The 25,488-nt window shown below is 34.7% G+C and overlaps 1 protein-coding gene across 2 annotated transcripts in view; it reads left to right on the top strand.

Moving 5' to 3' along the window:
* LOC111039265 (protein prickle-like) overlaps positions 1-25,488 on the top strand; it is a 117,983-nt gene that overhangs the window by 79,306 nt on the left and 13,189 nt on the right. For both annotated transcript variants that reach the window (XM_022322686.1, XM_022322685.1), the window contains exons 3-5: positions 5,594-5,836; positions 18,583-18,786; positions 19,815-20,013. In XM_022322686.1, coding sequence (XP_022178378.1) covers positions 5,594-5,836; positions 18,583-18,786; positions 19,815-20,013 — 646 coding nt within the window. The remainder of the gene's footprint in view (positions 1-5,593; positions 5,837-18,582; positions 18,787-19,814; positions 20,014-25,488) is intronic.

Raw genomic sequence — 25,488 nt, 5'->3', positions numbered from 1 at the left:
TAATAATAATAATAATAATAACAACAACAACTCGTACACGCCATCGTCGTGTATATAAGATCTAATATTATGTTTTAATAATAATATTATTTTTTATATACATATTATATGTGTAGAGACCGCAACAGGTCTGCTGCGACTTATCCGGTGATGCTATGCCGCTGCCGCAGCATCAACGAGATTCAGCGGCGGCCGCGCACGCTACCCAGCGGGCTAACCCCTGCCCCCCCCCCCACCCCACCGGCCGCCGAGACTTCTCTATATTATACATTAACATTAATCATACGCAGTAATTGCCGTTCGGATACATACACATAATATATTTGTGTGTGTGTGTGTGTGTGTGTGTGTGTGTGTGTGTGTAGGAATAATATATAATAATATTATATATATTTTACATTATTATGTGTATAGGAAAACGCGTCGGGACCTGCAGTGCACATATAGTGAGTATACCTCAAACTACTCTGGTGCAGAGCAGTGTAGTATAATATTTATTATTCCTACGTACACGCGTGTATACGCCCATGCGTGAGATGTATCGCTCTCCCCCCGGGGCCGTTTGATTATAACGTATTAAAATTATTATAATATGTACACCTCGAATAATATTATAATACTGCTGCCACATAAACGTTTATTCTCTGTTTTTCCCGTAAAGTTACGCGCGGTCGGCCGACCGACTTACGTCCGGATGGGTAAACGAACAAGAGTTACTCCGCAATAGGTATAGGTATACCTAAATACCAACCTTACTTACCATAGACGAGCATAAAAACGTAAAATCTTAAAAAGCTGGATATGACCTGCTAGCAGATTCTACCTCGGCTATAAAAACCGCTGACAATATACGATTGCTTTTTCAACAAAATATGTATTATGACATTGGAGAAACGACCCTCAAAGATCTCAAGACTCCGGACGACCGTCCGAGACCTGCAGAGAACAAAAAAATCCGATCGCCAAAACGCCGTTCGTATCGGTTTCTTTTTTGTAATTTTAAAATGACTTTCGTCCATATCATTTTTAGATAGCAAATATGAAATAATTATACTATTTGCAGGTATATTATAGCAGCGTATATCATTGTTAAACTGCTTAAATACATGCCACCGATTATAATATTATAATATATCACATTTATTGCACTGCAGTACAAAATATAATATATATATTTACTATACACAATATACGTATATAGGCTTAACACGATGAAGTGAATTTATTTACCTACGCACTATATATACACTACATTATGCGTGTTTTCGACGGACTCGTGTCAATTCCCAGGGCGATTTATCACGTTCCCTCCGTTCAAAACCACCCCGCCCCAACCATCAATCCGCCAATACCTATATACGTGTGCTCGCAATCTCGATCCTGCACGTCGGTTTTCGCGGTCGTTTCGTCCTTTATCACCGTCTGTACACATATACAGGGTGATTCACCAAGCATATTCACATCCTGTCCTGCATCTTCAACGATGCAATTATTCAAAACCTGATTTTAAAGTTTTAAATAAAACCTACCTACTCGAAGACGATGCTTTAAAATGATTGAGATTTTTTTCTACTGCTCAAGGATAGCGTCCTGAAGTGTTACAAATGTATGTTTTTCATGAATGAGAACCACCCCATTGTTCTGCTGCAAACTTTTTGCGGATGAAGATTCTGAAAATGTTGAAGTACCAAAGTCAAAATTCGAACGAGTAATTTTGAGTTATTTGAGTTTGTGTACTGAGGATAATATAGGTCCATCACATTCACACTCAACACATGTAATTGATTGGGAAGATATAGAGGTTATTCTGATTTTAAAAATTCTAGCAATTAATATTAATATATGAACATTCAGAATTCCAAAAAAAGGTTAGCAAGATAAGTTTAAAATCACATATTATATGTTGTATTTCTGTAAAACCGGTTTTAAAGTCTATTATCGTTATCATAAACATTTTAATGATAAATTGAAAAACTACTAGTTCGAATTTTGAATTTTAGGTACTGAAAAATGTTCGAAAAAATTGACCGCTGAATAATTAACCACTATAAAGGGGGGAAGTAGGAAAAAATGAGATTTTGAACATATTAAAGGAAAACACCGGGCGGCCGGTGAACACGGTTGCTGGCGAATCACCCTGTACACGTTTATGTACGCCGCATTGACGTCGAGGTCCTGCATGTATATTACACACAGTAATATATTATTATTATTATTATTATTATTATTGCTCGGCGAATATCATTTGTCGCACGTCCGATCGGCAGGACTCCACGCGCGCGGCGTTAATATATATATAGCACGCTCCTGCCGATACGCGTACAACCGAAGGTATGCCGACGCCCGGACAAACGTCCATAAATTACCGTCCGAGTAATTACGACGTCCCATTGTATTATTAACAAACGCGTCGTCTACCACGGGCGACACATTATTACAATAATATAATACATTGTAAATTATAATGCCTATAATACATCTATGACTATTATATTATTATTATTATTATTATTATTATTATTATTATTGCGCTAACTCACTCCGCCGCCGCGCGGATACAGCGGGCGCTTAATGTGGGTACGTGGTTATCCTTATTCCGTATCCGTCGAAACAGATTTGTTCGAATCGCGTCGACGGGTGACGTTAAATGACGTGTGTACGGCTCGATAGCATATATTATAATAATTATTATTGTGTGTCTACATCATAATAAATAACAATAATATCGTACAATATACTGTGATGCCTACCGATGTATCCAACAGAACGGTATACGCTCGCCCCTGCCAAAACTTCATTGGGGGAGGGGGGGGCGTAGCAAGAAGTGCCGCTCTTGCCCTTCTCTCACCACACATATCGTACGCCTCTCGTTCTACCTATCTATGCGAAAACGGGCGCAATCGCTTTTTCTCCTAGTCTTACGTCCCATTGCGTAATCGATGGCCAAATTATTCAACCATTATTGCAGTATACATACCTATTGCTATTTAATCGATGTTAAGACGATATGGTGGATACTGTGTGTACCGTATACCTACTGGTATGACGACGTCTCAAAAATAAAACGTTTTGAAAATTATTTCCTCTTAGATAGAACGACACGATCGCGCATACATACCACCGTTGGTTAATTTGATTCAATAAATAATAATAAGATTAATAATAATATAATAATATATACGATACACCTAGTGAAAAATGAATATTATTAATTATGATTAAAATCGTCGAGTGGCGCTTAAAGGGTATATATCGTTTACTTACTATAATAATAGTGCGGTGTAGGATGTACGTAAAGTTATGCATATTCCCCCGAACTGGCGTGATTTCCCGGAGCGGGCGACAAAATTACGTATGCTAGACATTCTTACATCCCTATGTGCGCAGGTGAAAATTAGAAAACTTCGACCGGGATATCCCCACTGCAATATACAATATTATACATAATCTTATATTCTAATAATGTATAGCTGTACGTTATTAGGATTTTGTCTTTCATTTTTATCTAGACCGTTTCGGGTTCGCGTACCGCCTCTGAGGTGATTCGTAAACGTGAACCGAATAGCAAATAGTTTTATTGTCGTCGGTCGTTATTATTATAATTTTATTTTTCTTTCCAAATCATACATGATATATATTATTATATATGTAGTATAATAATTTACTCGTAATACAGGTATTACACGGATCTCTCTGTGTGTATAAATCAGTGTGCATAACACCAAAATTGTATTGTCGCGCACGATGATTAATGATAATCGTATTCAAAACGATCACTGTTTAATAACAACGCCCGTGCGTTCAAATTAATAAAACGTCCTAAACAAATCACGCCCACCTGTTGATCAGATCGGAAACCGTACACAGCTCTGGAGGCTAGTAATGAAATCCCGACAAACCTTTGCATATGCACACTCTTCAGCTAATCATAAATTTATTAATGTGAATTAACCGGGTTGAAAGTGTTTGTATGTGTATATTATAATGTTGGCGAGAATTTTTATAGTTAATTGGACATCTCCGGAGGCTGTAAATTTTTGACGATAATTTATAACGTATAGGTGTACTACTCGACTGTGGCGCTGAGTAGTGTAGGTACGCGCGTCCTTCTAGATCGATAATTCGATTTAAACCCACCGGTTTTTAATGCACTTGAACAATTATTGTATAACGACGGAATTTTATTGCATACCTTTACTAATATATATAAATAATAATATATTATGTGGGTTAGGCCAGCGTCGTACACTGTTCGCATTTTCGCAATGCCAATGAAATGTTTACCCATAAATTATTATTACGCATTGCTGAAACGTTCTCCTAAATACATTCGTTATTCCGCGGTCCCGAATAATACAACACATTTTTTATGATTTCATTTGGGTACATTTAATTCACTTAGTTATGCGTAAATGTATACATAACATATTTATAAATGTATAAATACCTACCTATATAATATGTATATATGTATATATTTGTTTTCAATTATGTTTAGGATATTTAATTAATGCGCATTCGAGTTCCGAATACCAAAAAGTGCTCGAAATTTAATTAAACGTGCCGCAAAAGCTACGTCCCTTACAAAAATGTACGGTTATAATGGCAAAATTCAGAAAATATAATATTTTACAGCCCATTGTGATTGGTTAGGAATGTTAACGTCATACATTTTGGAACACAGCGTATTTTTTTATTTTTTTTTTTTCGTTTTACTTTTACTTTGGAAATTTGAAAATATACATTTGTCAACAACCCAAAGGTAAATAGGGAAACTAAATAAATAAACCCATGGCACCGCACATATGAATATGTATAGGTACGTTCTTATATATGAGGTATATAGGTACCCGTAACGTTAAATAAAATGTTATCTCGGTTTTTATTTCAGTCATATTTGTTGTTGACGAATAACATGAAAAACAATGACAAATATTACTTGTCGTAAAATTTAAAATCGATGCTTTTGTGGGTGCAACACAATAAATTGCGGACGTTTTACCTTTTTTGTAATACTATTGAGGAGGATAACCACCCAAAAAAAATGGTTTTATTCTTTTTTTTTACCCCTAAAAAATTCAAATATCGATAATCTTAAATGTTAAATAAGATCAAATAATTTTAATCATATAAATCATACACATTACATAGTGTATTGTGTAATATTAATTGTAAAATAGAATTTAGTCACATTTAGTTCCTAAGGGGAAATTTACTAAACCGTGATTAAAAAAATGCATGAAAACCGCAGTCTGCAATAGGCATGACAATATTATGTGAAACACTCGCCAGTGTTTACAGTGCCCAACAGGTGTATAACATTAATAGTACATAAAATATTATGCTGTGTATAATAATGCTTTCACTCGTATTGTCGTCTTTGCGCTTAAGTATATAACTATAATAACCTTGAATGTCTGAGGGAAGTATAACATAATATATAAAAAGAAATTGAAATTTGAATTTCATTTCCGCGAGTAAAGATTATTATTAGAGTCCATAATATTACTAATTCAATGTCGTGCTTGATTTGCAATACATATTATATATTATGCGCTAATGGTTGGTTTTTTGTTTTCGTTTGCTCTTCCAGGTGCACTTGTTCTTCTCAGGAGTGCCCGAAGACAAAGTGCCGTACCTGAACTCGGCGGGCGAGCGGTACCGGGTAAGGCAGCTCCTGCAACAGTTGCCGCCACACGACAACGAGGTGCGGTACTGTCGGGGGCTGTCGGACGAAGAACGCAAAGAGTTGAGGCTGTTCAGCGCGCAGAGGAAACGCGACGCCCTGGGACGTGGCGTGGCGAAGCAGCTGGTCGCTGACGTACCTTGTGCGAACGTAAGTCAAACACGATACCTACATGATAATGTGATATAATATTCTATATACAGAGCGATCGGTTTATAAAACATAGCAACGGAGAATTTTCAGAGTCGACTTTTTGGAGACCGTTTTTTATTTTTTAAATATCTATTTAGTATACAAAATATGATCAAAACGATAAAATAGCAGGTTAACTTTTTCGAAACAAAAAAAAAGCATAGACCCTCGAAAACCGCTGCACGCGGGTACCTATACTAGGAGAAAAATTATAATAAAATGTTTCTTCTCTGTCCGTTCACTGAGAATATTGGTATAATCGTACGGTTAAACAGATCACACTGTATGTAACACATCATAACGAAATATATTATAACATTATAGTATCCATAGGCGTATAGGAAATATTAATATTTTTTTTTTTCATTTGCCTACGCGCACAACTTCCACAACTCGTTTGTAAAACAGTCATTTCGTATGCATGTATAACGCACGTGCTAACAGATTTCTATACCCTGGTAATATAATATATCACCGCGACGACGGCGGTGCAGATAGGACATACGATATAAACGAAAAACATGTTAAAATAATAATAAAAAACTGCATACCTACCCGTGTTGCTGCACGCGGTAAGTATATCATATTATATAATATTGGTAAGGTACACTACGGCACACCGGTGCACGCCATGTACGTTAACTCACGTGTTAATACGTTAACTCACGTGTTAATACGTTAACTCACGTGTTAATACGTTAACTCACATATATGTCATAACTCTGCATATGATACCTATATAAATACTTCACTCGCACATTGAGTATAGGCGATATTTGTTTTGATTGACCCAACCGCCAAGGGTGAGTGTACCTATACTATTACCGCCACATGTATTATTATCGAATTCGATAATGATGTCCTAATTAAACGTCGTGTTTTACTATAGGTAGCGGTGGGTTTTTTACACAAAAAAACTAACAATATATGTTTTGAAAATATATGACATAATATCTAAGTATTATATTCATATATTATGTCTAATCTTACGTTGTAAACATATTATCTTATAATATTATATTACACGAGCGGGAAACGGACCTCCGCGAAAGGCCACAGAGTTACATACTAAGGCCTCGGAATTTTACTGTACACATTTAAAACAAAAATAGATAATAATTTAGAACATAAGATTTAAAACTATGTCAGGAAAAATTGAGTAATTAAAAACTAAATAGTTATCGACGATTATTCCTGTAACATTGCAATTATTAAACATTATGATTATGATCGTTATACATTTATGTGTATTTAGGTTCATACAATAATTATAAGGCCTTTAGTGGATTATTTAACGTTTATTATTTGGATTTTGCAAACCTATGCAGTTTATGGGCACTCTACACTATTACATCTATGCACTATGCACAACTACAATAAATATCGTGAATAACGGTCGTAGAATGGTCATCGTATGAAAAACCTGAGGGACCTACGGATGTGTGCAACAGTAAGCTGGTATAGTGAACCCCGACTAACCACCCTTATCGACTATTAATGTTCCAATAACGCGTGACACGGACCAGAAGTGATGAGAATCGCAAAAATAATTCTATAGATTCGTTTTGCAGAGATGACCTTACGCGTTCGCCAACGACACCTCTTTCGAAAACGATTTGATCGTTGTACGATTGAGAATTTTTCGGATGATTAAGTGGAGAAAGAAGCCGGCGACTATCGCGTTTTTCTCTCAGTCTCACACTGACTATAACCGAAACAACGAGGAAATTGTAGCGGTTACAAGCTCGCGAATATCTACCGTATACAATATTATAATATTTTCCATTGGTCAGTCTCAGAGAAATTTTAGAGAACTGGCCGTAGAGAACAACTTACTACAGTCGGTAGCCTCGACTGCCGTTTCCCTTATGAAGACCTATACCAAGTGCGGTTACCCATTTGCGAGTAATGTGAACCAACTCAACCATGTCGGCGAACGTGGTTCACATTATAATATTATGTTACAGGTGAAGTAGGAAATCGGAGGAACAAAAATAACTAAAACAGTGTCCAATTTTAGTGGGTGCGACCAAGGTAGAAAAATGCCTAAATTGTCCGGACATTGTAAACAGTGACAAATATATAGGTGCGCAAAGTAGATAAAATATTAAAATTAACAACAATGAACATATTATATAGCAGCTTACAAAACGATTCAAAAATATTATTAAAGAATGCCTGTTATATTATTTTTAGATGAACCACTTGACTTAAAGTGGGCAATAAACTTAAACAAGTTCTTATTCCTCGCTCATGACACATCATAATAAATATACTGAGAGAGCCGGTAATCGCGGTAATCTCAATCAGTGAATCTGACTCATTGCAAGTCTTTTTACCACCGTCCGAGATAGTATAAGGTAACTGACTTCAAATCCTGATTTACTTTGTTTACACCCCCCCCCCCCCCGGGCTACATTGAACAATTGTGGGTATGCCACTGCGTGTACGATATAGACAATTAAAAAACGAGACGTACAATATAATTTCGTATGTCTCAACATTGGCATCTAACGATGCCGTGTCGTCGCCAAACCTTGTGGCACCGGATGCAGGCGTTTCCGTATTTTGTGTGCACATATTTATATTGTTTCCACATACAGCCCCGCTCAAGCAGTCTATTTCGCGATTTCCGAAATTCACAGCTATACATTTCACCGGCTCTCAGTGGTCTGAAATAATATTATGTAAACTCGTTGTCGACCACCTTTAGATATACCTAAGTTAAAATAATAATAATAATAATATGATGTACCTATAAATTTTATAATGTACATTGTAAACATAATATTGATATCACTTATCGTCTTATATTTGGGAGGTTAATTTTCAATAAGCCATGACCGGCTTCGTGCCAATAATTTGTCTACTCCTCTGCGTGGGTTTAGCACTGGAACCTCTCAATGCTATTGTGATTTCGAAACTGTACTCACATAATGTATATAATATGCATAACGATGAAGTGATGTTAAAACGATTTTCTACCCAAGATGTTTGATACCGTTGATTGCTAATAGAGCAAATAGAGTTTTCGTTCCCCTTTGCAGAATATTAAACTTTTAAACGAAAAAAATAAATTATTAAAACAATTTTATATCTAATCACAACGATAATAATATGACTGTATCAAGTGTCATTAGATAAAAGTAGGCTATAAATAAAATATAAGACGTTATGATGTATAGAATTATAAACAGTTTACATTAACTACAAGAAACTTAAATAGAAAGGTTAGATTAGGTAGTAGGTTAGGTAGTAGAAGGGCATTTAGAAGTTAGAAGAATCCAGACTATTTCAAAAAAGATTATCGTTTGACAGAAACAGAAAACAAATATTCAAAAGTTATACAAAAAACATTGTATTACAAATGATTTTTACAATTTTTAGTTACTTTCAACGATGAATTTTAGCTGACCTACTACGAACCCGGCACTGAAATAAAATACACACACTGAGACCCGGTGTCCGTGTTTTACATAAAATAAATAAAAACTGTGTCGCCTTTGTTATACTAACCATTTCCATCTGTAATATTTTAAATGGCAAATAATATTAATAAATAATTTAAGTCTCTGAAACCAGTAAACCCATATTGTATGACCTATGATTTGATGGCTTATGATATATATTACATATTTTATGTAGATACTTATGCAGTATGCCAGTATCCATCCTTATGCACCCTACTTGTATGCACCCATATAGCTACATAACCTATGTTGAGTTAAGTCTTTATAAATAGGTACTGTCATTTCTGTTGTTTGTTTATGTATTATTTATAATTTATAATCAATGCTGTTACTTTTTACCACACAGATTTGATACACCGAATAACGTACAAACCAGTGCCGTATTTCCCAGTAAAAACTATAAGCTAGTGCTTAGGGCGGCAATTTCTCGAAGGTGGCAAATAATTTTTAATATTACATTTTTACTACTGGAACTAGAACTAAAATAAAATGAAACTAATTATAAAATGTTTTTAGGCCAACGGGATTGGGATAATATTTATATTTTATGTTTTCCAATTTCATAATCGTAGAGTTGTATGTTTTTATTGTTCATCATCAAAATTTTAAGTAAAAATAAAAAACTATAATTGTATGCTTCAATAACATTTTTTAGACTAGAAAAATATTTATATTAAAAGGCGGAAAATTATTTAGTGCTAAAAGCGGCACAATGGTTAAATCCGGCACTGGTACAAACTCTGCTCTGCAGTCTAAAACGTTTAAATAAAATAAAAACTAATACGATTTATTTTATAACCCACGTCAAAAATATGACTATTGGGTGACTTTAGATTACTATTATAGTAGGCAACGAATAAAATATAATTGAATAATAAGAAGCAGGAAGTAAATCACTGGAAATTTATGAGTGTCATAATTTAATGAGTGTGTACAACGGTAGAAAAAAAACAGATTACTTTTTCGCCGTTCTTTTGTGACTGTATTCTTCGACGCATTTGCCAAATCCGTACTGAATATTAAAATTATAGGGCGATTTTTTTCTAGTGAACTAGGCGATCTCTAAGGATTAATATTTAAGCTATTTATGGTTTAAAATAAACTATTTCACATTTTTCTGTGGTTATCTGCCATATATGGGTTTTCGTACTTAAAATATAAAAATATTTTATCATTTTCTGAGATATTCCCTAGTTTGCCGTGGTTTAAAAGATTCACCCTGTGTATAATATGTAGAGGTGTATAGTAGCTATCAGCCAACACGCGACATGCGCTTTAAAGTCGTTTCCGAGGTAATAAATCTAATACTTGGAGAGACGGAAGAGCTACCGCGTCATATTAAAAAAATAGTACTGCGATTATTATTATATAATACCTATAATAGGCGCTGTACGAGAAATCTGAACGTAATACTCTGGTGTTATAATATAATATAGGTATATCGCCAATGCTAAAGAATTGTGCAGTGACAACTCAAAAAACGTAATTTTTCGAGAGAATAATTTGAAATTTCAAAATTACACCTTTTATCATATGATATATTGTCGTTGAACTTTATAGATAAAAAGAATGCTCGAAAATTGTACTTTATATTTAAGTAGTGTAGCGTGTTCTGCATAAAAAAATACACGCACTTCATATATAGGTAGGTACATCATTATGTTGAATCATTAACCGAAATTAACTCAAAAGTCACGTTTTTGAGTAGTGTCACCATAATACACACACACACACACACACACACAATCATATACATATATATAAATATAATAATAATTCCATTTAATTGTTATTACAATAAGATTGTTTTTTTTTTGTATGTTTGCGTTTTGTCAAAGGTCTAAGCTTGCAAAGTAAAATAAAACAAAAAATATTATATACCCAGGGTGATCCAGCAAGTAACTTATTCCCTTTTTTTCTTTAATAATGAAGTTTTTCAAAATCTGATTTTTTTGAATCTTTAAATATACTCAAAGACCATATTTTCATATTCTTGAGATTTTTTGTGCGATACGAACCTTTCTTTTTCAAATGAGAACCCCATTTTTTTTCTTTAAATTATTTAGCAGATAATTCTTTTGAGAATTTTGATGTATCGAAGTCAAAATTCGAACGAGTGGTTTCTTAGTTATTGGACAATTTGTACTAAGGATAATAGTCCATAATAGAAATATGCTTTTTGCTTATACAGTACTACACATGGAATAAGAAAAATAACTAAATTAATCAAAAAGGATTTTACTTGCTATTTACCTAAGTGTTTGACTAAATAAATATAAAATGACGTATTATTTTATATTATGTGTATAGACTATAGATAACAACGTATACTGTACGTATACTGTACAAGCATAATATCCTCCTTCCCTTATTATAAACAATATTATCCTTAACACAAAATGTGTAATAACTAGAAAACTAATTGTTCGAATTTTGATTTCAATACATCAAAATTATCAAAAAAATTATCCGCTAAATAATTTACAGTAAAAAAGTGGGGTTCCCATTTGAAAAAAAAATGTGTATATCGCCACAGGACTTAAGTGGTGCAAAAAATCTCAAGGATATGAAAATATGGTCTTTGAGTACAATATTTGAAGATTCCAAAAATCCGGTTTTTAAAAAACGTCATTATTAAAGAAAAAGAGGAGGGTGGGCATACTTGTTGGATCGCCCTGTATTTCGTATAAATCTGCACCTTTTTCTCCGACGTATATATATATTAATTTAAAATTCAATCTTTGCCGTGCCTATAATGTAGCACCGCATAGTTTGCGTCTGTCTGTCTATTTCGTATGTACACACACCAGTATAACATACATATATATACATATATATTGTTATGTGTATAATCCCATGTCACGTTATTATTGTATCTATTGCGCGAAACTCGTACACGGTCGCCGAACTGCATCGGTGTATAGTAAGGCTTTCCGGTGAATATCGTTTTATATATAAAAAATATTACAATAAGTCTATACGCGTCTATACCCGTGCGTTATTCGATTCACTGCCCAATTCGATTGACACAATTTTTGATTTTTCTATTCACGTCAACCGTTAAGTTGACGAGGGTACTCGTCGGATTCTATCTAAAACGTATATATTATTATTATTATTATTATTATCGGTATCATATCGGTATATTATATCCACTAGCTCAAATTCGAAATTTAGAACATCATCACGTCTGTGCTGCCATCAAACACTCGCGAGTTTCGTTTATTATATACGATGACGACGACCACGACCACGACGATGATGATGATGATGATGACGACGTGTGGACGTGGAACGACGGCGATCATTATATTATTTTTCCCGTTTCGTCGGGGAAAAAAAACCGCCAAATTGCGTTTCATTTTATTATTTACTCTTCGGAATCCGACGTGTACACGACTCTCCTTCGGTTCCCGTGTTTTGATTGGAGAAAACAATACTGTTGTGTACACACTCGTCTCACTAGGTATATTATATACCTATATCGTATACGGAATACTGCAACGCGCGCGATACGACGGGCGACGGCTGCTGTACATAACAACTCAGCGTCTCGCGGATCGAGTTAATTATTATTATTATTATTATTGTTGTTGTTGTTGTCGTTGTTATTATTATCGCCATCAATTATGATTATATATGGATGGATTCGGGCGGGATTAAAATTTTAAAAACTCGGCCAATCTCGCCCGGCAACGGCAATAACGATATTATATTAATTATTTACCCGCGACTCAATAACCGTGAACGGCTCTCGACCTATATATGGCGACGGTTCTACAGTAGGTATGTAATAATATACGTAATGCTATATCGTGTGTACACAATGATATATACGTAGTATAATGACTGCTGCAGGATAATATAATAATAATAACGCAATATTATAATGACGAGTGGTGTACAAATGCATTCCATTTGTTTCGCTCTGCAGCCGACACATTCGTGTAAAAACGAAATAAAAATCGACCGGGGGAAAAAAAAAAAACAAACCCGAGTTCTCTCGTCGTTATAGAGAGCATGATAATTGTATTTATTTTTACACCGCCGGTCGACGATTTATCGCGTCGACGGGAAAACGAACGGAGGAACCCGAAAACCGACCGACGCCCTCGGCCGCCATACGCACTCGACTTCGGGCCGTCGCTCGGCGAGCGGGTGGGCAGAGTCGTGCGTACCGTGTACGTAGTACGTACTATATCGTATATAATATAATTGCTAAACAAACTCGGTAATTTCGACAGTTTTCGCCGCGCCGCCGGTGCGGGGCACGGCTGGGGTGGCTGATAGATGGGTTGTTATCTTTCAACGGCACTTGGCGTCAATGGATTTATTACCGTATTCGTATATAAATACACAAATATATTATGATAATATGTATAGGCGTTTAAAAGGGTGCTGCGCATATTTCTCTCTGTCTCTCTCCCTTATTCTGTGTGTGTGTGTGTCTCTCTCTCCCTCTCGACAGGTCTCGCCCCCCCCCCCCATTTCTGTGCGTGTCTCTCTCCCGTAAAATAGCTCCAGCCGCCGCCGTTTAACGACAAGTCACATGTGCGGTGCGCGCCGAGGAGCAATAATTATACCCCGCGGTCGCCAGTTTAAAGTGTTTTTAACTTGAGATTTATGGCCTGACGGTGTCGTGTTGGGGGGGGGGGGGCGAGAAGCTAAGCCAGCCAGCCCTTGATGTCGTTATCGTTGTTATTGTTTGGTTGCTGAGAGAGCCGATTATAATATACCTTAGTTCTCCAAAAGTATTCCCAAACCACCTTCGCGCCCCGTGGACCTCCCGAAAAAATGTCCACGTTTTACGAGTACCCACCTATTTGTTATTATTGTTTTTGTATAGTTTACGGCATTTAAACGATTTGTCATTATTTATGAGTTCTTTTTTTATCCTCTACCTATATGTTTGGAGTCAATATAGTTTTCATCTTTAGCCCGGCAAGCCTAATTTCAGAAAACGGATTGTTTTAGTTTTTGTACTTTTGTGGGGTACATGTTCAGTAAAATGTTACCCGTTGTTGGTTTGTTTCCATTAAACATAATATAAGAAATGTTAAGTTTGATTATATTACTAACCGTATTACTCCCTAACTATTATTGTTTGTTACACAATAGGTGATGTTTGTGACAGAGAGAAAAATAAAATATCTGAAACCTTGATAATATTGTGTGAATTTGTTTTCGCTTATTAAATGTAAACTCTATTTCGAAAAAAAAGATTTAATTTTTTTAAAGTTCCCCTTAATATTCGACACAATCACCGTCCATTTTTATACATATAAATCGTTTGGCGTCTACATTTTTTGGCGATAGTAAGCGACAGCAACGGCCACCGAGGTATCTCGACGGATTTTCTGGCCGTTTATCCTACTCGTATGCGATTGGAGTTCTGCGGCTTTTGCACAACAACGGTCGCACGTAATTCGCGACGGCTTTTTATCTCGTCTAACAAACGCGTTCGATTGCCAAAAAAAATAATCCCACCCCCGAGCAGAACACCGAGAGTCCTCTTTCGAGCCTTTCTGAGATCGGACTCGGCATCGCAAGCACAAGCGACGATTATTATTATTGTTCTTATCAGACATCAGTTTGTAGTCCTCCGTAGTCGGCGAGATCTCATTCGTTTACAACAACAATATTACTATTATTATTGTTGTTATTATACGTTGTTGTAGAGCTGTGCTACGCCGTTTGTGTTCTTATCTCCGGAAATCAAACACCCTGCCAGCCAATCAACGCGAACTCGGTTTGGTTTTCGCGCACTAATATATTTGATTTTAATACGTGTGACTCGCGCTGCGTCTCACACGGGACAAACCACACACGCGCGGCGCGCAAAACCTGTGAGTAATATTATGTCTGCGGATTAGTAATGTGTTTGTAAACATTATTCGTCCCGTCAGTCTTTTGTCGCTTTTAAACCCCCGCGGAACCATGATGGGGGGGGGGGGTTGTAACGTATACTTTGACGGAGACGACGGACGGCGCGGCGGATGTTCGCGCGGAAATCATACATTATGTCAAGCTCGGTGTAAACATGGTAAAATATAATAATAGATTACCGACGTTGTACGACACTATGTAGGTACTTGGAGGGATTCATGTGTCGGTGAGTTAGGTTGATTTTTTTTTTCTTTTCAACGACACTCGTCCGGACGCGATAATCGAATGCGAAATCAACTATCTGCGTCTTTGCATTAGCTCTGGTCGATTTTTCGCAGTGCATTTTCATACGTTTTCGCATCGACACGGCAATTTATTTTCCACCCAAAAGTAGTATACATTATTATAAGGTTGTATAATGTTTATAATATAATAAAGTGTATTATTATTATATTATGTACCAATGTGTAGGTACATACCGAAGGTACACGCGTTGTCATTTTTACTTAGAAATATGTTCCATCATTCGAACAACTTCTTGATTACGCTCTGGGCAATTTAACATAGCACACATTATATGAGATGTGTAATTTCGACTCGAAACCTGTTTGAAAATAGTTTTTTTATTTTTTCTCTTAAGACTTTAAGTGAGACTCTTTAGTGTGCATCATAATTAATTCGACCCTGTAACTATTTCATACATCCTGTAATCGACAGTCAATACCAGTAGTGCATTTTCGATTCATAGTTTATAGGCACTTATGTATCATTATTCAACCCATTAAGTGATTGAATTCCCTAGGTTTCGCTAAACCGGCTGAACCATAACCTATAAAATGTAGTGGAAACAAATTCCACATATCAACCGAGTATTTGTTTTAATTAACGTTTTATATTATCTGCAGCAAATTAAATATGATACAAGCACATTACATAATACATCAATTTATATATGCTCTTTTTTTACCTCACCCAGAATTTAATAACGGTTTTATTATAATTTTGAAAAATCAAAACAAATTATTCGATGGTTAGCCATTACTCAGTCCTCTACAAGATACCGTTCAGTATAATAGAAGAATATTGTGTTTCCTTAAATGCTCGTGTACTGAACAGACTATAACACGCGCGTGCATATCCATTATGTGTACCACGTGTCGTATCGACTATTGATGCGGACAAAAACACCCTATCAGACCATCAGACCGGAGAGTTACCGAGTTTGACTCGGCAGGTCAGACTAAATGTTGGTAGATTAATTATAATATTTGATTTGTCCAACCCATTTTGACGGGGTTTCGTGCTGGTAAAACTCGGCTGGCCCGGTACTTGCCCTATCCGGCTCAGCCGCTCAGGACACTGTAGTTTAAATTAACTATGTATAAATTCATTAGCAACTGTTCCCATAATGACGTGTTATAACTTTTATACCATAATATAATACCCGCCATAAACGTTAGGTAACGTTGAGTACCTGTACAGAAAAATAATGCAAAACACACACAAACACATGTTTAGTGCAATTAAAGTTAAAAACAAAATGTCGATTAATGTCGAACCACTTAATTTTATTATTAAGAATAAAGTCGAATTTAAAAAAAATATAAATTACTACACTCACTCGTTTACTATAGTAGGTACCTATATAAATAGTTTAAAATTGGTGCGTAGTAAATATGTAGTTACCTACCCATACATCAGAGAACAAGTGAATTCGTTTTTAAACTAGAATAAACGTATTTGGATTTAGGTTTACGTATACATTGCACCTATTGCACTCCAAACAGTTAAACTAGTATTTTATTTCATGAAATTCCATTAGCTTTATTATATTTATAATTATATATATTATTGGTTGTTTAATTTAGTTTATGACACAGCGCCGTTAGATTTTATCACTTTTTTGTTATCTATTCGCTTGTGGTCCATCTAACATTTGTATAAATTGATTTTTTTTCCATTAAAAAAAACCACTTTTATAATAGGGTTGTACGTTTTCCATGTCGTATACAATTTGTGTCAAATCTCAAAATAGGTAGTCATTAAAGTAATAAAATAAACACTTTTATGGTTTGAACCACGATTATACGTCAATATTGAAATTTATTTAGTAATATATAAACGTGTAACGACACTGTATACTATATCATATATTTTTATAGTGGTCTGATATTTTGTCAGAATAACACAAGGAATGTTATTTTTCGTAAAATATATTATGCGTAGAATATTAAAACTAATGGTCGTCGTCATATTTCGTAGTGATGAGTTGCGTCGGTTCGCTTCCCCTCTATAATTTTGACACTCGTTTGCTTTTATTTTCTTTCATTGTACCTAATGATTTCCATCGCATATTTACTTCAAATTATATAATATTACTAGTATTTTAAAAATGCTTTTCGCCTTCGTCGGTTGAAAACAAATTTTCGTTTGTAAAATATTATTTAATCATACCTAGTGATAATATTTTTAATATTCACAAAATATATACGACTAGATGAAGCTACGTAATTTACGAATGCTGGTTTGTGTTATTATAATCTCTATCGTTACATTGATTATTCTCAACTTTTTCAGATTCGTATCTACGTACTATTATTTATTAACATAATTCGTGTATAATAACGAATTTAGCTCATTACCTCTATGATGTTGTTATATAAGCTCTTTGATTTTCGTTTAAACAATATATATAAATAATAATGGAAAAAAAATAATTTAATAGTTATTACCTCCCACTTGACTCGTTTGAACGTGCGAAAAAATGTGTTTACACGGTCCAGTATAATAATATTACTCATATAGGATCATTTTACTGCCGACTTTGGGGTGTAACCGATAGGTTTTTGACTTTGATCCGAGTTCATACAATATCCGGGGCTGCCGACTGGCTTGTACAATAATGGCGCTATCGTCGTATGCGGAATTCGATTGTATTGAACGTGCAACGGTGTGGGGTTTTAATAACCTTTTTGAAGTTATTGAAATATGAAGCGCGAGACGCGTATACAACAAAACTGAATGATTATCGGGTGTCAATAATGTACCTATTATTATAGTATATTTTTGATTTACCTACGCGTCGCTACGATTTTCGAATTTTGGCCGACCTCTCTCGATTTACCGGCTTACGCAGGTATCTGTAGATTTCAGCGCGAAATCGTGAAACCCCCAGACACGCCATATTATATTAAATGTACGTAGATATACTTACTATATAATACCTCGTACCTATCATATTGTATATCATTACGGATAATAAAATCGCGGTTATACTATTGAATGTCGTAGTCTAACCGTATTTTAATTATTGTATGTTTGAATTAAACCGTTGTCGTTTTTCCACAGTGTCAAGAGACCCTGCAGCCCGGCGACATGGCGGTGACGGCGAGCAGAGTCGGGTCGGGAGCGGCGTGGCATCCGGCGTGCTTCACGTGCCGCGTGTGCAAAGAGATACTCGTCGACCTTATATACTTCTACAAAGACGACCACGTGTACTGCGGTAGACATCATGCGGAAACGCTCAAGCCCAGGTGTTCGGCTTGTGATGAGGTACAGTGTATACACAATATATTACAATATTTAGCACGCAGCCTTCCGTTGTAAATCTTTATCCGCGCGCAGTCATGCAGACGCGATGGTATACCACAATTTTTCTTCTCACTCGTATTATGATATTATGTTAGGTTTCATCCGTCTACATGCCTATACTTTGTCCGCCGATCAAAAATGTCAACCACCCACCAAGACGCCATCCTAATCCTCCCCTAATCGCGTCTTATATTACGAGATGTCTGTATACAATGTCACGACGATGTTATCATTCTATGGTGGTTTGTAAAGAACATTATAATAGTTACTCAATAAAAGTAAACACCGATTTGGAAATAACAGTGAAACAACCATTTTTTTTAAATAATTCATACCTACCTATAGGCTATAGCAAAAAAGTTGTATAGGTAGTGTTTAAAAAATAATTGGATCTTCAAAAACCTTGAACTGTAAAATAAACATAAGAAGCAAACAAATTCTAAAACGGATACGTCTCCAAAATATTACCTTCTTCGATTTCACAAAAGTGTTTTAGCTTTAGAAATTTCTTTAGAAGCAGTAATAAGCTGCATAAAAATGTATCACCGAGTTTTCTACATCATTTCGTAATCCCGCAACAATCACAACAAATCGATTCTAGGGACTACATTTAAAATATATTTAATTTGTATTGAAATTTCCCATGAAAACTCATTAAAACTCCTAGTTATTTCGACGAAACTATTGTTATTGCGATAGTTATTATGATATTATGTTTTGTTACACAAAATATATCTCGTACATGACATTATATAAATTATACACAATGTTACGAGTTAATTAGCACCCAGATAAACCTTCTTCTTCTTAGGCTTATAGCGGTCCATTCAGGACCATCGCCGCTTCTAAAATGCCTTTCCACCTCTGTCTATCCAATTCCGCTCCCATATCTAGCAATGGATTGATTAACCTTACGTTATTTAATATAATATTATTGTTTACATATCACTGCATATACTTGAAATCATTGTTTTATGATGTGCTCGCAGATAATCTTGGCTGACGAATGTACGGAAGCAGAAGGTCGTGCTTGGCACATGAAACACTTTGCGTGCTTGGAGTGCGACAAACAGCTCGGGGGCCAGAGGTACATCATGAGAGACGGCCGGCCTTACTGTCTGCAGTGTTTCGACGGCCTATTTGCCGAGTACTGTGACTCTTGCGGCGACCCCATAAGCGTGGACCACGGTGAGTTTTTTTTTTAATAAACAAATTATCAGAATAAACTATTTTTATACAAAAACGGTGGTGGGTAAAAATTAGATGGGCGAATGAAATTAGTTGTCGGGGGCTGCGTCCCCCTGAAGTCCAAACTTACAATGTTCTTTTATTGATCGATTTGCAGGTGATTAATTAATGAGTTTTAAATATGTGTTGTATTGACTGCTTTATCGAGCCATTATTATAAGATAAACGCGCGAAAACGTTGAAGAGTAAACAACTTTCGTATGATTATGTACACGTCTCCCGAAACCCTGTGAGGTTAAGTACCTACCCAGTAACTTAATTAAACATTCTCGAGTAACTATTGAGTTTAACAGATTATTTTTTCTATTTTAATCGTGGATTTATAACGCGTTTTCGCATTACCTATGTCGAGTTGAAATCAGACAGTCAATCGTCGATTTTTATCCATCCGTTTATATCTATAGTCAGTAGTCAGCGCTGCAAAAATACTAAGTATATTTTAATCTCGATATCGATATATACGAGTATTTCCAACTCGGTGAATATAATATTATTATACATGTGCCGACTGAGATTCCACGTAATGTATAATAATAATTATTAATTATTGCCGAAATTCGAGTGAAAACGTGCGCACAAACGCCAACAATAACACTTCAACTTTTGAGTTTTGATGGTGAAAGTTGTGAGCAATGCTCTGTGAATCGGAACCATTTTGATATCATATAAGTACAGTTCACCTCCGCACCTGACACTCATTAGTACAGAGCGATATTGCGTATAGGTATGCTTTTCTACGGGTATACACGACAAGCGTATGACCTAAACCTCTCACGCACGCGAGAATGTCGAAATCGAAAGTAACGTTCGTATCATAATTCATAATATTTTATTAAAACATATTGAACTACAGCAGGGCTCAGACTTTTTTCCGGTCGATAGCATTGTGTTCCATAAGAATGGCTAAGAATGAATAAAATTAGAATTTTATTTTTTATTCCCTGCCAATACGCTGCTCACGTTTTACAAATTCAGGTGCATATTTTGTTTTTTTTATGCATATTTTACTAGATGCATTTTAACTATAATTACTTTGGTGGCTGTTTCTTAGGTACCTTTTAATCGTGTCTATCCATTCACGGCGTTAGTTTTGAACGTGAATGTATGGTTTAGACTTTTAAATTTAAAAACTAAAACATTATCAAATAAAAATGAACGAAGTTACGCGTTTGCGGGATTTTAAAACTTTATTTAATTCGTCGTAACAGTATATTTTATTGCTCGGTCCGAATGTATTTGTATCTGCACATTATTGTTTTATATAGCCATGCAGGTAGCTATATAGGCAAATGTGGATTTACGCTCATATTTAATCGTGTGTAAAAATAAAATAATATAATAACAAACACGCCGCGTTAAACTTTGCTCTTGAAAAATATTTCAAGAAAAGTTGTTCGTACTGCGAACATGGCTTATTATAATAATATAATAAACAGTATATATAACATAATGTTATCGAACATACCATCTATCTACGTATTAATATTATTCTATATTATACATAATAATATTATAATAGTCGATACGAATTTGTTTCCATTAAAAATAGCGTTCAAAAAAAATACTGCTCTCCTCGTTTTCTCGTGCTTATACGCGACTTCATACTCACTGTCGCGACGACTTGTATTCTACTCATATATGTATAGTTGCGTTTTCAGAGACTAATTCAAATACCCGCTTTTCGTATACACGTAACGCATATTATTAATATATACATACACCTATATAATGTATATTATATGCTTTGACCGCGCAGAGACTCGAGAGAGACTGTTGCCTGTTTATACCGCCGCACATATTATGCCGCCCGTATTGTAAGTTTAACTATATACTCGCTGCTATTGTGTAAATAACGAGTCTCCCGCACGCTATATATTTACACGCTTTAATACGTCAGATACTCCGGAACAATACCTTATACGTATTATATGTATACATAATAATAATATAGGATACGTTATACGGTATACATATTAATATATTGTTATTATAATATTATTACATTAATATGTAGGTTAGATTACTATTATACTGCACGACAGCGCCGCGGTGTATAGGCTACACAAGCTACACAACAATCGTGAACAATTTATTTTGAGCAATAGTATTATTATGGTATACTCTAATATTATTATCACAGTACGTTGTGGTGGATGGTTAGCATAATAGCATAACATGCAGCTACATCCTTGCCGAAAATAACGAGCGAAATATTATGATAACAATAATAAATTATTTTTTTATTTATTTATCCTTGGTATGTCTGGAAACAAGGCTCCATGTTCAGAGTATGCAGCTGCATGATAATAATAATATGTCTGCAGACTTTGGGGTGATTATTTTAACGTCAAAGTTGGTTTCGAAAAACGTTGATGCTTCTAGTTTGAATCCATTTTCGAAAATTTAAAATAATAATATTACATGTAACGTATAATCACACTACGTCATGATGCCAAAATACTCACCGCAGTCCCGACGTTTCATGTACTGCCCTTATTTTTTTTTACACCATCGTATTATTACACGTGTTTTTTGTCCACCCAAAACGTAGCAGAACATTGCTAATAAAATGTTAATGCGTATAGTTATATTATGTAGATATCGAATATTGAACAAGTAGCTTTTTTAATTCTTATCTATTTTCGTCCGACATTTTGGGCAAAATATTTTCTGCTCGATCGTTAAAAATTTTAAAACTCTAGAAGTTCGCCATTTAAACTTAAACCCTGCAGCACTCAGTGATTAAACCTGAAAATATTACAGCTGCGAGTAATACCTATATTATATAAATATTGACTCATATTTTACGGAAAAAAAATTTCTATAAATCTCATGACATTTTTGAATACAGCTAAGAGAAAAACATTCCTCAGTGAATCGCCCTGTATATATTGTGGTACTCGGCGGATTAAAAAGAAAGAACATCGAGTTATCTGGGCAATACAGACGTCGAATTACTCCAAGCAGCGCGGGTTCGTTTGTAAAAACCCGTTTTGTATTATTATATTATTATATTATATTATATTTTATTATTAAGAATACACCGTGATACAAGATATCCGTGTTTTAACGACGACACATAAAACATTATAATATTATTATTGTTGTTGTAATATATTATATTTATTATATATAGGTATGTGTATAAAATAAAGAAGTGAAACCTTTTAAAGAGGACACCCGTGAGACCAAAAACAAAATCGTTCTTCCCGCGTATACTCCAACGCTATATAATATAATATTATATTATTTACACTGGCGGCGGTACGGATGTATAAATTCTATGTTATGGTATATCTAGGTTTTGTTTTTATCGCGTGAGCGTACAAGACTTTCCGTTTGACTCATTATTCAAAAAATGTCTCGGTCAATATAGACCGATTTTCGATAAATAAAAAAAAAACAAAAATATGTTTCTATATTACACACAGCATTACACTACCTATCGAGTATCTGTAAATCTGTAACCTTACAGCATATACCTAGATTATTCAGTTGTAACTGAAATCTAGAATTCTTTTCTTAAAATATGTCGATAATTAAATTTAATCGGCACATCATCGACGAGTCCAACAAATTTATATAAAATTAAATCCGTTTAACGTTATTTTTTCTTAAAAATAATAGATACCTATTTACAGGGTGTAAAATAGATGCCCAAAACTGATCAAGCTGAACTAACAGCCATAAAGCCAACTCACAAAAAGTTATGCAGAGTCCTTTCATGCGACAAAAGTTTCATCCCTATATAACATATCGTATATAATATAACTACTAAACCCTAAAAAATCATTACATTGAGATAAAAACATTATAATGAATTTGAGGTAATAGATAACATTTTTTTTACATACTTATATAATATTGATGACATTATTTGACAATCAGTATGAAAAAATTGATGCAACGATAATTTTATTATCATAGTTACATTGAAAATATATTATTTTAAAAATGTTGTTACATCTATTTCATTTTTCTTGGGCAGTTGGCAATTTTTCCATTTGCCTGCCCATATTGTCATATCGTATATGATATATAGGTACGCTCGTCTTGAATACTACATTTCTGCGGCTAGCTATTTTCTATTGAAATAAATTATAATAATATAAAATACCTATCTACTATCTGATTATCGCTAAACCTAAACGTTCCAATATACATTGCGGTAGGTCACACACACATTATACTTTCAATGTACGTTCGCATATAATACAATACATCAGGGGACTCGAGAATTCGATATTATCAGCCGCGACCGTACCTAAACGATTTTATATTGAAATAAAATATATGCTCGTGTGTATATAGATAGATCTAAATATTATATATTCGATATTTCGATTTGTTATTATAATCGTTGTATATATATTTTATATACGGGGTGATACGTGTAACGAAATACAGTAATATTATTATTGCATAAAACACACTAACGTTTTTAAAAACATTTCTTTTACAAATAATTCGTATATAGTTGTTTTAGGAAAAAAAATTAAGTGGACCAATACATTGCAATTTGCGGAATATATCCGTACCACTCCACTACACTCGTCTAAACTTTAAATACTTATACCACAAAATCCCGTTTAAAATTTAATTTTTATAAAAAATGTTGTTTTGTAACGACTTAATATCATATACATAAATAATAGTTTTTTTTTTTAAATAATGAGCGCGACTCGCGTTGTACGGATCACCCGGTATACGCAGTTCTATACATAATATAATATTGTATACTCGTGAGTATAAGCTTGTGTTGTGCATGTATATAATAATAATAATAATAATAATAATACGGAGTACGCACTGTCTGTAAGACAATATTCAGATTTCTCGTAAATTAATTTCTCGCTGCTTTCCGCTCTCGCCCGCCCTCGCGGCCATCGTTCGACAATCGCACCGCACACCGCGGACATTATAATATTATTATTATTATTATTATTATTATTATTATTATTATTATACGAATACTATCACACACATCGTAGGTATTATATTTCCACGGCGACTATTTAGCAGTGCACATCTCGGTGGCTGATAGCGCTGTATACCTATAGTGAGTACCTAAACGTACCTATACGTTATATTATTTTAATACCCGTCTCTAAAATTTATACCTGCAGTTATACTGTATTATATTGTAATATATTATTATAATGTGTGTTTAATAATATGATGCTATGCGTACGGCGCGAGTATAATAATATGTACTTTATAGTTTATACGATATATGGATACCTACAAAGCCATACCCCATATAGGTACTCGAACCGTATCAAAGGTTTGTATCTTTGATTTTATTATAATGTATTATTATTATTATCGTCATGCGTGTAATATAACGAACAACCGCACAAACGCGTGTGTGTGTTTGTGTGTGTGTGTGTGTGGGGGGGGGGGGCGTTGTGGCGC

This window comes from Myzus persicae, unplaced genomic scaffold, assembly GCF_001856785.1.
Source record: "Myzus persicae strain clone G006 unplaced genomic scaffold, MPER_G0061.0, whole genome shotgun sequence".
Taxonomy (NCBI): Eukaryota; Metazoa; Arthropoda; class Insecta; order Hemiptera; family Aphididae; genus Myzus; species Myzus persicae.
The sequence above is the reverse complement of the archived record's forward strand: the minus strand, read 5'-3'. Positions and strand labels throughout refer to the sequence as shown.